The 13712-nt window shown below is 51.2% G+C and overlaps 1 protein-coding gene across 2 annotated transcripts in view; it reads left to right on the top strand.

Annotated features, from left to right (window-relative positions):
- The window catches only part of FLNB (filamin B), a 139413-nt gene that overhangs the window by 107786 nt on the left and 17915 nt on the right, over positions 1-13712 (top strand). The window contains exons 29-38 of one of the 2 annotated variants that reach the window (XM_008703081.2): positions 1472-1719; positions 4343-4414; positions 5139-5241; positions 5912-6052; positions 8483-8611; positions 9444-9617; positions 10534-10692; positions 10958-11161; positions 12187-12339; positions 12444-12566. In XM_008703081.2, coding sequence (XP_008701303.2) covers positions 1472-1719; positions 4343-4414; positions 5139-5241; positions 5912-6052; positions 8483-8611; positions 9444-9617; positions 10534-10692; positions 10958-11161; positions 12187-12339; positions 12444-12566 — 1506 coding nt within the window. The remainder of the gene's footprint in view (positions 1-1471; positions 1720-4342; positions 4415-5138; positions 5242-5911; positions 6053-8482; positions 8612-9443; positions 9618-10533; positions 10693-10957; positions 11162-12186; positions 12340-12443; positions 12567-13712) is intronic. The other variant, XM_008703082.2, reaches the window with a different exon arrangement.

Raw genomic sequence — 13712 nt, 5'->3', positions numbered from 1 at the left:
TTGGTAGCTCCCATGGAAAGCTGCAAACGTAAGCTTTTCCTTTCATGAGTAGATGGTTTAATTAGTCAAGATTTATTCGAGAGCATTTCAGGTCAGCATTAGAGAAACACATTCGAGGATCTAGGTTTTTCCTTAGCACTCGAGACTATGCCTACATCTCTCAGAATATCTCCAGACGTAGTTGAACATCACGCTGCCTTCAGTTTCCGAGACACGACTAAGACAGTCACGGGCCCTTCCGTTTCTAAGAACAGCTCTTGTTACTCTGGTGCTATTCCCGTAGATTCCAAAACATGAATCCCCATCTCCGAAATGAAACAGATTTGCTTCTCTTTAAATTAAACATAGGTCCACCCTGGATGTGTTCTATTTCTTTCATATCTTGTTCTGAATGGAGGAAAGACTTTTGGCTTGTAGAGCGAGTTGTAAACTGCTCAGCTTGGCGATTTGGGGCTCAGACATTGAGAAATTGTGAACCACTGGCCAATCCAATCCACCAGCTCCTCGGCCTGTGCTGTCTGCCAGGAACCTGCCGGCGCAATAATCCTGGGCGGGGACTTACTCCATGCTCTGTTCCCTCCCTTGCTGGAGCAGAATCCTGAGCAGGATACTCTCAGCCTGGGGGCTCCTGGAGGCCGCAGTTCTCTGTCTGTCGTTCAAGGCCTTCCACAGGCTGGCCCCAGGCTCCCTTCTACGACTCCCGCTCTGAACAACATGTTCTTAGCACTCCTGTTGCTTCTACATACTTTGCTTTTTTTTTTTTTGCCAACGTGCTTTTGGTTCACTTGTCTGCACTCCCTGGTGTGTGGCTTCTGTGTAAAGGGTGCCCCCAGTCAGAGAGAGACTGGTCATGGTTCGGAAACAGAGGTGATACGTCTCCCCTAGCCAAAAGTACCTGTCCTTCAGAATTCAGCCATTCCCCTTTTCTCAAAAAGCCCTCTGTCAATGTGGCAACGCTGAGATGTAAGTTTCTAGAACTTTCTTTATAGAGATGTGCTACGAGACACATCTCTGAAGCACGGCTGATGATTTTTTCTGTAACTGAGTGTTTCCACAGCACATCGAGCTGTCATTCTTGGTGCCTGGCCTGCAAACATCTGCCTGTTAGATTATGAACATCTCAACAGCGGAGACTGTGTTTGGTTCACTCTTGTGTGTACCTGGCCCTCAGAGAAATGCCCGCTGTATGTTTGCTTAGGGACGTTGACCATGATCCTCAGACCCTTGAATCCCGGCAAGCCGGGTCCGTCATGGGCTTGACATTCAGAGCTTGTTTCCTGAGCAATGGCTGGAGCGCTGCTGGGGGCAGCACCTTCCCCCGCTGATGTCCGGGACAGCTCTGCGTGTGGCGGCCGTCGCAGGTCTGGCATCGACAGATGCAGCCCGCACCAACCCGTGCTTCGTTCTGCGGCTTCCAGGGCAGTTGGCCATGGCTGGAGTTTCCACTCTCTTCTCCTGAACTCTTCTCCAGGTCCTGGAATTGCCTCCACTGTGAAAACCGGCGAGGAAGTGGGCTTTGTGGTGGATGCCAAGACCGCTGGGAAAGGGAAGGTGACCTGCACGGTTCTGACCCCCGACGGCACCGAGGCTGAGGCCGACGTCATCGAGAATGAGGACGGCACTTACGACATCTTCTACACGGCTGCCAAGCCAGGCACCTATGTCATCTACGTGCGCTTTGGTGGCGTCGATATCCCCAACAGCCCCTTCACCGTTATGGTAAGGAAAATGCCTTCCCTCGAGCGCTCTGCTATGACAGAAACCGTAACGGCTGCCATCTGTTAAATCCTGGCTAGGACATCCCCTTCCACTTTTTTTTTTTCTTTAAAAATTTTTTCTCAAGCAGTCATGACCTTGTAGAGTCCTAGAATAATCTCTAGAAATCCAGAGGCTCTTGGCTGTTAGAGGTTTTTAAGGAGTCTTACTGGCCCCCGAAGTATCCATCAGGCTAAGGGTCTTAGGCAATGTCCTGGCTAAAACCCAGTTCAGAAAGATACACTCAGACAAAAAAGTGTGTGTAAGTTAGACATCACAATGTTTTATTCTGCTAGCTCTTCCTCCTTCTTCCTCCCTCGTCTCCACGGCCTGGAGGAGAGAGGCTCCTGATGCCGTTCTGTCTGGAGACTTGACTCGTATCCCAGGACACAAAGTGCCTCTAGTTTTGTTTTGGAAAGATTCAGATTTTGCACAGTCCTAGGAAATGTCATGTGTTTTGAGTAGGAACACGTGGAAGAAAGGGACTCCACCGTGGGCCAGAATGGCACGGCTCCTTAGTTTTCAACAAGTGACTCTCGGACCCTCCTCCGTTATGAAGGTTCTTCAATCAGGAAATGATTAGAAATCTCATTTGACCCTTAAAACCAAGCATTGTTGGCCCTTCTGCAGGAGAGGTGTAAGAACAAGGCTCAGACTCAAGGTCACTGAGGCCGGCGTGCCTGCTCTGGACAGCCACTGAGTGCCCCTTACCCCGGTGTCCTTTGATGCCATGGGCGGCGGCCGGGCTTGACCATAAAGTCCTTAGGCCTCAGTGACCTAGCCCTACGCACAGCCTGCAAAGCCCCTTCTAATGACTTCTCTCACCTTATGCAGCAACAGAGAGGGGGGTCTCTGTTCCAAACAGAAGTCCGTGCCTCCCTCCAAACAGTCGTGATCTGTTGTAGCTTTCTTCCCTTTCCGTAGATGTTTGTTTATCTATAAACATTCTGCCAGAGATCTGGAGTCTCCTTTTTGTCTCAAGGATGTCAACTTTGACACTGTTCATTTGGGAGTGTTTTTCTCCTTCAGGGCAGAAAGAAATGCAGCTAGAGAGTTTCTGTCGTTCTTACTTTACCGAGAAGGGTCCCAGTTGTAGTTTTAAGAATCTGTTTTCGTCTATAGCAGGTTTTATGGGGTTGATGAGAATAGGGCAGCATGGAAGAGCAGCCCCTGGGCAGAGGTCACGGTCTTGCTAGTGCAATGAGCTAAGGATGGGTTCAGAGCATCCGAGTGAGAAAAGTCAGCATGGAAATACCAAGGGCCATGTTAGCTGCCGAGTCAGGGACCTGAAGTGGGGGCCCACAGACTCATTGGGAATGATGTCCCCTGAGCCCTGGGTTACAAGGATACATTGTGCAGACACACTGCCCCCTAACCACTACTGAAGGCCGAAAAGGAGGGGGGTTACCCATAGGACCTGGTTTGGGTCTTTACTCTCTCATTCCAAGCTATCTCCAGCTTTACCTAAACAGACTTTTTCTGCATGTGGATTCCCTGCCTCCCTCTACAGACTTGTGGCCAAAGGGACATGAACACCCAGTACTGCCTTCAGAGCTCATGTCTCAAGGAGCCCCAGCAGGCTGGGTCAGCTAAATGTATCGTGCAGCCACCGTCTAGGAGCCTATCTGCTCATCCCCGTTGACAAGGCTTGGATCAAAGGCCACGGAGTGGCCATCGAAAGATCTTCCGCCGGTCTGTCCCTGCACAGCACCACTGTGAGAGAGCCCTAGGAGGCAGGGATAGGGCTATTCCAAATGGCAAAGCCCACAAAACTGCCTTTCTAAGTGATGCCCCCTTTCTGAGATGCTAAACTACACAAAAAGGAGTAAAGCAGGCATGTTGGCCTTCCTCCAAGTGGAGAGCGCCTTCAATTCTTGTTCATTATGGTAGAAGAGGGGGATCCCTCCCTTATCAGGTCGATCGAATCAGGAACATGAAGTCTGTGGGTTGTTTTTTTTTTTTAATGGATTTATAAAGACTTTTAAAGCATTAATACCATAGACGCGTATCAAATACCAGGAGACCACTTTCCCAGTTCCATGCGCAGAAGTGACTGGTGTCCCTTTTTCCCTGTCGGCACAACAAACCCATCAGCTTTATGCACGGGATCGCTTCCTACCCAGGCTTTGCAACTCGTCTCTGTCCCTCCGAGTGTCATAGGTACCCTTCCCCATTCATTCATCAGACTTGGTGGCTTTTTCAGGTGTTCAGGTTTGCATAATTAACAGAATTCCTGAGAGATGGACATTTGAGGCACCTCCAAGTTCTCGTGACCACAAATAGCCCGAGTAAAATCCTTGCACCTATCACTTAGCTCTAGACTCTCCGGCTAGCATTTCTGTAGGCCCGCGTCCTAGAAGTGGGGTCGCAGGATCAAAGGGCATGTGGGTTTGACATTTTTGAAGGAAGGATGCCAACCTGCTCTCCACAAGGGGAGGAAGATTGTAGGCTCCCGCTAGAGTGAGTGGTCCCTGTTGTACGAGCTGGAGCAGACGGGGAGCAAAAAGCCCTCGGGTTGTAGGACCTACTAAAGTAGCAGCGTCCCTTCCATGTGATTCCCAACTAATCTCCGTTTGCCACCGACCAGGCCACGGATGGGGAAGTCGAGGCTGTGGAGGAGGCACCGGTAAATGCATGTTCCCCCGGATTCAGGCCCTGGGTACACTATTTTTTTTTTTTTTTCCTTTTGGCATTTCTGTGTTTACTCAGCCTTCATTTCAGAAAAGCTACAGCCTGCTTCTGGGAATTGCTTAAGCCCTCTGGGTGTCCTGGTCATTGGTCTGCCCCCCACTGATTGGTCCGTCACAGCGATCCCCGCTTCCTCTGTAATGAGACCCACCCGTGTCATCGTATGCGCTCCACGAATCTCCGGCCATCCTGTCTGTGATCACGCTCGGTGTCGTTTGTCTCTGCGGTTCAGAGAAACACGGACTGTCCTCAGCCCTCCTGCTGACTCTCACCACCGCCACTTACGCAGCTGGCTTCCGTTCGGGGGGGAAAGCCGCCCGCTGCTACTTTCTGCCACTTAAAACGCACCTTCTTTTCCAGGCCACAAGCAACTAAACCTTTGCAGGCGGAGCCTCTTGGGACTCACAGACATTGCTGTCCCTCCCTTTTCCACTGTCCCGCGAGCACTGCTGGGAATTCCACAAGCAGAGTGCCTGGTGATGGTTAGCAGTTGGTCAGCATGACTGCTCCAGTCCTTCAGGCTCTGCTCTGGCCCTGGGGCCTGTTGGACAAAGGCCATCCTGCATGGGTGGCAGCCACATCCCCAGATCCCGGCTGCACTAGCTTGCAGAATTCCCAGCGGCTCTGCCCTCTGTTGCTTCATCGGCCCATGCTGTTGTCCGCCTCAGCCAGTGATGACTGCTTCCTGTTTTCAGGTGACTGAAGAAGCCTATGTCCCCGTGAGTGACATGAACGGCCTGGGGTTCAAACCTTTCGACTTGGTCATTCCATTTGCGGTCAGGAAAGGAGAAATCACCGGTAAGCACGGTCGTGAAAGCCGCCTTGTTCTCCCTGGATTGCACTAGCTTTCCAGAACAGTGCCCGGGAGGTGGTTCCACCTGTCCCCGGCACCTGGCATCCATGAGCCCCCGAGATTGCAGAATGTTCACTGTATATATGTGCATCTTGGAAGGGGGTGGTTCATTTCTGACTTGTGTTACATCCTAGAGAAGGCCGGGGATTCTCTCCAGGTTAAGCACTGCTGTGTTTAGATACCTCTTGACTGTCAAGATTCCTGTCCCGCCTCTTATCCTGCCTTGTCTTATTCTCGCACCTTTTCAGAGGTGACATTGACACCGAAGTCTTGTACAAGATTTCCTCTCTCCCAGCCTCCTTTCAATGCTCACTTCTCTTTGAGCTGACACTGTGCTAAGGTAGTGGCCTCGTGGTCTTTTCTAGTCTAGTTTGAGCTTCTCACTTGTCCGTATTAAAGTGGAAAACTCTTTACTTGAGTTGCCTGCTGTATTTTGTGGAAGGAAAAGGGAGCAAAATAAAGGGCAAACATGGCTCTGTTTTCCTGCTGTGGATCTTCGATGCTTTCGGCAGCAGTGAGTATTCTTGGATCTGAAGGCCGCCTGTGCCTTTGCACTCAGCGTCTCTAGGGGAAGTCCCCAGGGGCTCATCGCCCTGTCTCCCTGTGCCCCAACAGGAGAGGTCCACATGCCTTCCGGGAAGACGGCCACACCTGAGATTGTGGACAACAAGGACGGCACGGTCACGGTCAGATACGCCCCCACTGAGGTCGGGCTGCATGAGATGCACATCAAATACATGGGCAGCCACATCCCTGGTGAGTCAGGCTCCGCGCCTGGGGCAGCGCGCCCTGCAGGATGGTGAGACTCGGGCCTGAACATCTGGGAGGTTTGCACAGACGCTCAGCCAGCTGCTGTGTGGGAAACGGTTCTCAGTGGCAGGATCGGGAATGCAGGGCGGGTGTCCCTATGAAACCAAACAGCCTGTGACCCCAGCAGATCCAGCTACTTTCCAGAAGGGACGATGCAGTGAAGCATCCCGGGTTACAGTTCAGGCCCTTAGGTCCATGATTGATTGTCTTTTTCCCTATGCCGAGCGTGGTGCTCTGGGAGAAAAGTGTGAGGCGCATTGAGGGACTTTCCAGCCTGGCCTGCAGAGCCCTGTGTGGTGTGCAGCTTTGGGGTGGGAGGACAGGACAAGCTGCCTTATGTTCACACTGACCTTGACGAGGAAATTCAGCTCAGATTTCATGTCTGTCAACCAGCACAGTGTTATTGTTTTAAAAAAAAAAATTGTTTAAATAGTTCTCTGTTTTTTAATTTAAGATTTTGAGTAGGCAACATATCCACATGGTTTATAAAAACGATATGGGGAAAGGTTTCCTTCCTGCCCATATCACCCACCTGACCTCTCCTTGAACTTGACTGCTGTTAATTTTTTATGTTGGATTTCGGAATATTTTTAAGACTGTACAAACAAATGGGAAATACAGATTCTTAAGCCCTTTCCCATTCGTACATTAATAGTAGCATACTCTGCACATCGTTCTGAGCTCGTCCTTTTCAGTCTAACGGTGTATCCAGGAGAGCTTTGCATGTCCGAACGACACAGCGGGTTCGTGGTGTCACACTGTTTGGGTGAATATGGTATATCCCACCATTTCCCCTATTGGAGGACATTTAGGGTCTCCCCTACCTTCTGCTGTCATTAGTCAGGCTACAGTGAATAGCCTCCATAGCCATCATCTCACACTTGCCAAGCTATAGCTGTGAGATTTAGTTCCCAGGGCAGGCATCGTGGCCACAGGTAAACACAGCTATCATTTTGATAGATCTTGCCAAACTGCCTTTCAGTGGGGCTCCCCTAATTCACACGCCCACCAGCAAAGTAGATGAACACCTGCTTTTCCACCAGTTTTTGGATCTTTGCAAGACAGTTCAAAAAAACAGTATCTCAGCGTTGCTTTGTTTGTATTTCTCTCGTGAGTGAGATTGAGCAACTTTCTCTATGTTTAAGTACTATTTGTATTTCTTTTTCTGTGAACTGAGCACTTGTTTCCTTGGCCAGGATTTTCTATAGGGTTGTTGGCCTTTGGCATATCAGTTTCTGAGAGCAAATTAAACATTGGAGAGATTAGCCCTTTGTGATAGAAGTTGCAAATATTTCTCCCCGTTTCATGTTTGCTGTAGTTTATGCATATATGTATGCATAATATTTGTTTAAAGCAAAAATATATTATCTGCTTTTATCTAAATATTCTAAAGATGCAGATACAGAGAAAGTAAAAATGTCTTTCTCCTCTTTCCCTTTTACTTCCACTGCTGGGGTGTGTGTCTTTTCAGATATTTTTCTCTGTGCCTACAGAACAGGTATATAATTTTGTTTTTTTCTTCAAAGACGTGAGATAATGGTATTACTATTATATAGCAACTTATTTTTTTCTCTTTTTAATATAACACATTATGAATAGTTAATACACACAGATCTCCCTCTTTTTGTTTTGTTTTTTTGAGGGAGAGGGCATGTGCATGCGAGCGGGCAAGCAAGGGGGGAGGGGCAGAGGGAGCGGGAGAGAATCTCAGGCTCCACGCGCAACGTAGAGCCCGACACAGGGCTCGATCTCCCGACTCTGAGATCGTGACCTGAGCTGAAATCAAGAGTCAGACACTTACCGACTGAGCCACCCAGGCGCCCCCTCCCTCGTTATTTTTAATGACCTGCCGGTGGACCAGTGTTTAACCAGCCCCCTATTGTTGGACACTGGAGTCTTTTCCTAAATTGGATCTGAGAACTGTGGAAATGGAAGTCCTTGCACAGGGCTGGGAGTGGGGAGGGGAGAAAGGACCACTGCGGGGTGGATGACTAGCAGCCTCATCGCGCCTTACACTTTCAAAGGTGCAGCAAATGGCCTTCCCAAAAGACCTCTCCAGCTGTGTTTCCGCCAATAGTGAGTCATTTCTTCACGTGGTCAGCTCTTTCCTCCCTCATTGGTCAGGTTGAGCTGCACAGTCCTGCTTGAGCCCCTTCTCGTCTGGAGCAACCCTGGGGATTGTTTTTCTTGTGCAGTGCGAGTAGACCCATTGGGTATCCCAGCGTGGTCAGCTCTCCTGGAGTCTCCTTTCGATTTCTGCCCTTGCGTCGGAGACACCGCCCTGCCTGCTGGTAGGGGAGCGTTAAGACCTTGGGTGTCCAAGGGATGTGTTCCCCCCTCAATGCGTCCCCCTCGATTTTGTCTCTGTCAACCCAGAAAGCCCACTCCAGTTCTATGTGAACTACCCGAACAGTGGGAGCGTTTCTGCATACGGTCCGGGCCTGGTGTACGGAGTGGCCAACAAAACCGCCACCTTCACCATCGTCACCGAGGATGCGGGAGAAGGTACCTTGTGGTTCACGTGGGCTGTGCGCTTCCGGCCGGCCGTTTGGGCAGTTGAGTGGGCACAGTTCCAGAGCAGCTTTTACAAATAAGACTGCTGAATGGTAGCATTCGTCTTTTCTTTTCTCATAAATCTCTTCTGTAGAGCTTCTCTGTCTTCACCCAAAGCAGAACTTTTGAAGTCCTTTGCGTTCTGATCGAAATCAGGTCGATGCTTTTGTGTGACTTGCCTGAAATATAAGCATGCATTTTGGTAGATAATGTTTAGCTTTTGTTCTTTCTTGCACATATATCTATGTCTAGAGGACTATATGAGGTGCTGCCCATTCCCGATAAAGCTCTATGCTTATTCCCCTTATCATGGAAGGAGACTTCTAAGTTTGTGGTCCTTTTTTAAAGATTTTAAGTAATCACACCCGACATGGGGCTCAAACTCACAACCCCAAGATCAAGAGTCGCTCTGCTGACTGAGCCACCCAGTGCTCCTAAATTTGTGGTTCCAATGGGATTTTCATGGTGGCATCCAGTGCCCCACCAGCAGGGACAGTGTGTGTGTGACCCTCCCATATGTGTGATTGGCGTGCTGGGTCTCTTTCACATCCCCATGTATCCTGAAGAATAGAGAGAACTTCAGGGTCGCTTGTAGTGAAGAATTCAGTGGGTAGATTTACAGTGTAAATTACTTTGTTCTGACGTGCCCCTTGCCCGGGGCTCATGAGGCATGTATCAGTCTATTGTTCCTGGCATTGGGACTGCCCTGGATGAGGTGTGATCTCTGTTGAAACAAGGAAACATTCTCTCCCTAAAGTCTCTCCCTCCTTCCTTCCATCCACAGGTGGCCTCGACTTGGCTATCGAGGGGCCCTCCAAAGCCGAAATCAGCTGCATCGACAACAAAGATGGGACGTGCACGGTGACCTATCTGCCCACCCTGCCAGGCGACTACAGCATCCTGGTCAAGTACAACGACAAGCACATCCCTGGCAGCCCCTTCACAGCCAAGATTACAGGTAGGGTTACCTGGCTTGTTGGGGGAGGGGCAAGGGCTTCCTAGGGGAGGTATGGCTGCCCCGATAGCCTCTCTTCCCATCAGACCAGTGGCAGCAGGCTAGGCACCTAAGTGTATGTTTCACGCAGACTCCCTGGGGAGGAGTTGGGGTGCAAAGTCAACTTTGGACCAGCCTGATTCCTCCCTTAGCTGGTAATCCAAGGGAAAGCAAGCAGTACCATTCAGAGGGCCCTCGTTTTGAGCCAGTCTGACCACAGCATGCCAATAGCAGGCCCCCAGATGGAGGCATTCAGATAGTATATGAATTGTGTGACTACATGAACTCAAAGATGCCCTTCAGCGTCACAGATAGATTTCCTCTCCATTTTCGGATGGAAAAACTGACGCTGGGAGAGAGAGTGGTTTAGCCAAATTCATACATGGGTATTCGGGGACTCAGATACAGGTTATCCGATTCAGAGCCCACATTCCTAATGTCTGTTGTGCTCGCTATGTTCATATCGCGCTGGCAGTAGGTTATAAAGGGAAGGTTTGAAAGGCGAGGTTCTTGTCCCTGAGGAGTTCAGACCTGTCTGGGAAGCAGTCAACAGCCCCGTGTGGCACACGAGCAGTGTGCACCTGAGGGAACGCCCAAGGCAGGCAGGTGACAGGTGCCTCCGGCCGGCAAAGACTCCTTTAAAAAGTGGCCGGAGAAGACTCAGGTCTCCTGCCAGTTCCCAGTCTTCCCTTTCACCAGACAAAATTAGCCAGCACTGGTCGTTGGTTAGGTCTGCTCATCATCCCAGACGGGCTTTGTCCCTTAACTCGGAGTAATTCATTCTCACGTGCTCCTCTGTAAGTGCATGTGGCCTGAGGGCTTCAGAGAGCCTGGGAGACCACGTGTCACAGGAGCTCATGGTGGGGGGGATGTTTCCCAGACGACAGCAGACGGTGCTCTCAGGTGAAGCTAGGCTCTGCTGCCGACTTCCTGCTTGACATCAGCGAGACAGACCTGAGCACTCTGACGGCCAGCATCAAGGCGCCGTCAGGCCGCGACGAGCCCTGTCTCCTCAAGAGGCTTCCCAACAACCACATTGGTGAGCCCGGGGCTGCCTTCCTGGCTGGAGCTGGGCGGGAGGTGGGTGTGCCCCCAGTTCTGCGCTGGGGACCCAGTCGCACATTAGGGGACCATGTGAGCCACCTTCTGGGTCACACATGGTAAGTCTGAGTGCATTTCTGCATTGCCACGTTGGCCATTCTCTTGGACACTCTGGGCTGCTACAAAGTCAGGGAGGAAGTCCTATTTGCATTCCTGCTCCCCGCTCCCTGCACCTTACACACACCGTCTGTGCTCCGGTGCAGGGATCTCCTTCATCCCCCGGGAGGTGGGTGAACACCTGGTCAGCATCAAGAAGAACGGCAGCCACGTGGCCAACAGCCCCGTGTCCATCATGGTGGTCCAGTCCGAGATTGGGGATGCACGCAGAGCCAAAGTCTATGGCCGGGGCCTGTCGGAGGGCCGGACATTCGAGATGTCTGAATTCATCGTGGACACACGGGATGCAGGTGTGTGGAGTTGCTCCTGGGGAAAGGCTTGCAGGAATGGTCGCCTTTTTGCTCAGGCTGCTTTGTCTTTTCATCCCACCACCTGCCCTTTCTTTCTGAGCCTCCTTCAAGCTGTAGGTGCTTGTACCTGCTGTAGCATTGAGGCCCCATGACCCCCAGGGACGTAGGTATCATCTGCATTTCTAAATAAAGAAACCGGGGCGTTCAGGAGTGAACATTCCGTCTGCTCCTGGCATTTGAATCCAGAGCCAAAGCTAGTCACAGATCTCCCTGTCATGATGTGTCCTCCCACTATCATCTGCCACTTTCCGGGACCTCCTGGGCTCATCCCAAGCAAAGGAGGTTGGGCCAGCTGGCCAGGATCATGTCAGCTGAGCCGTGCTTTCGTGGAAATGTGCAATTTCTTCCTGGTTCCTCTTTAAAATGGCTTGAATTGGGTTGGGCCTCTTCAGACTGTCCCAGATGACAGTATCTTCATCTTCTGCCTTCTTGAGTCATGGCCATATCGGCGGCTTCCGGACGAAGTCACAGTCCCAGGGGAGAGAGCTAGAGAATCTCTGGTCCTGGTGGGCTGATGCCCCCTGTTGATTCTTCAGGTTGTTAAACCTTCGGATCTGCTCCCTTCGTGGTTCCCTGGTTGGACATCGGAGGTGCCTGGGGGCGGTTTAAAAATTCACGGTCTCAGACCTGCAGCTCATGATTAACACGTGCCGTTCTCGGAGGCGTGTGGCCAGAGTGTCTTCCCCAGCGGGTGCTGTAGGATAGCTGCTCAGGTGGGATAGTAAGATAGCCTTGAGAAAAGAATTCTGTGGTCAAAGCCACACCCAGCAGGTTTTTTCGCTACAGGATTTCTCAGAGCCTTTCACCTGCTCCTCTGCCTGGCGCTCTCTGATAGGGGCTGCCTGGCGCTTCTGTATTTCTGCTGTCTGGAAATAACAGTTTGAATTTCCATCCTTTCTGCCTGCATTGAGCTCCCCCTCCCCAGTGAGTTGTGGTGCCATCAGCCCCGGGCTACCGTGTTGCAGGTTATGGTGGCATATCCTTGGCAGTGGAAGGTCCCAGCAAAGTGGACATCCAGACGGAGGACCTGGAAGATGGCACCTGCAAGGTCTCCTACTTCCCCACGGTGCCTGGTGTTTACATTGTCTCCACCAAGTTCGCTGATGAGCACGTACCTGGTGCGTCCAGCCCCCTCCGCCCTCCCCGTGTGATGCTTTGGTTTTCTGTCGATGCCATGCCTCAGCCTCTGGGCTGCTCACGAGGGCCTTCTCGGTTCTTGCAGGGAGCCCGTTTACCGTGAAGATCAGCGGGGAGGGAAGAGTCAAGGAGAGCATCACCCGTACCAGTCGGGCTCCGTCTGTGGCCACTGTCGGGAGCATCTGTGACCTGAACCTGAAAATCCCAGGTGAGCATGAGGAGTTTAGGGGTCAGGGCAGGGAGCACCATTGGAAACCATGTCTGGACATGGCCTAGGACATACTAAGTGTTCTGTGGGTAACTATTTGTAAGTAAGTGATGTATGTATTTATATTTTTCATACTATTTTCACAGAGCCCCATCCAAGAAAAAAAATATCTGTTTACCTGCTACCTTTTTCTTCTTCCAAATGAAAATGGCGTTATTGTGTTCCGTGGCAGGGAAGATAGAGACGCTTTTAGATTTGAATTTATTATCTGTTGAATAGAGTGTCCTGTGAGTGAGAGAATCGGCCCCACGGATGCCAGTATTAGGAAGTAGTTCGGAAGTGTCAGCCTAATGGCATCCTTCCAATATTCAGTTCATCTCTTCCATCCCTACAGTGGGAATGGAGACTGGGTAGGTGGGCCACATCCAGCCTTTTGGCCGTGCATGGTGTAAACAGACACCTCGGTCTGTCTGAATGTGGTCCAGGTTCCTTCTGGAGAGCTGTCTCTGGGGCGCCTGGATGGCTCAGTTGGTTAAGCGTCTGCCTTCGGCTCAGGTCATGATCCCTGATCCCTCGATCCCATGATCGAGCCTCATGTCGGGCTCCCTGCTCAGCGGGGAGTCTGCTTCTCCCTCTCCTTCAGCCTCTCCCCTTCACTCGTTCTCTCTCTCTGTTAAACAAGCAGCTAGCCGTCCTAACTATAAATACAGGTTTTGAGGGTGCAGAAGCTGCCACACGCTGTGTCATTGCACAGATTCCATGGGGACGGAAAAGTGAAATAGTCTTCTGATGACGCTTGGGTTGTGATCTGGAGAGGGGGCCGCTTCTCCTCCACCACTTTTCCCCTCTTTCCCAACATGCCCCCCGTCTGCCTACCCAGCCTCCTCCGCAGTCCTCAGCGGCTTCTTCCTGTGTGGGGTGCACCACTGGTCACGTGAGAACGCGGGGAAAGCCTCGTTACTGCGGTGTCCGGACAGAAGCACTTAGTAAAAAGAGCTGATGCATTGTGATCATGAAAAGTTCAGGTGTTTCAAATCGGGGAAAGGAAGTGTCGCCTCCTCTCCCATCAGCCGGGAACGTGGTGGTTCACAGGTGGGGCACAGAGCTGGACCCTGTTTGCCTCCAGCCTCATGAACATGCGGGGCC

Source organism: Ursus maritimus, unplaced genomic scaffold (assembly GCF_017311325.1).
Source record: "Ursus maritimus isolate PB19 unplaced genomic scaffold, ASM1731132v1 scaffold_14, whole genome shotgun sequence".
In the NCBI taxonomy this organism is placed as follows: domain Eukaryota; kingdom Metazoa; phylum Chordata; class Mammalia; order Carnivora; family Ursidae; genus Ursus; species Ursus maritimus.
The sequence above is the reverse complement of the archived record's forward strand: the minus strand, read 5'-3'. Positions and strand labels throughout refer to the sequence as shown.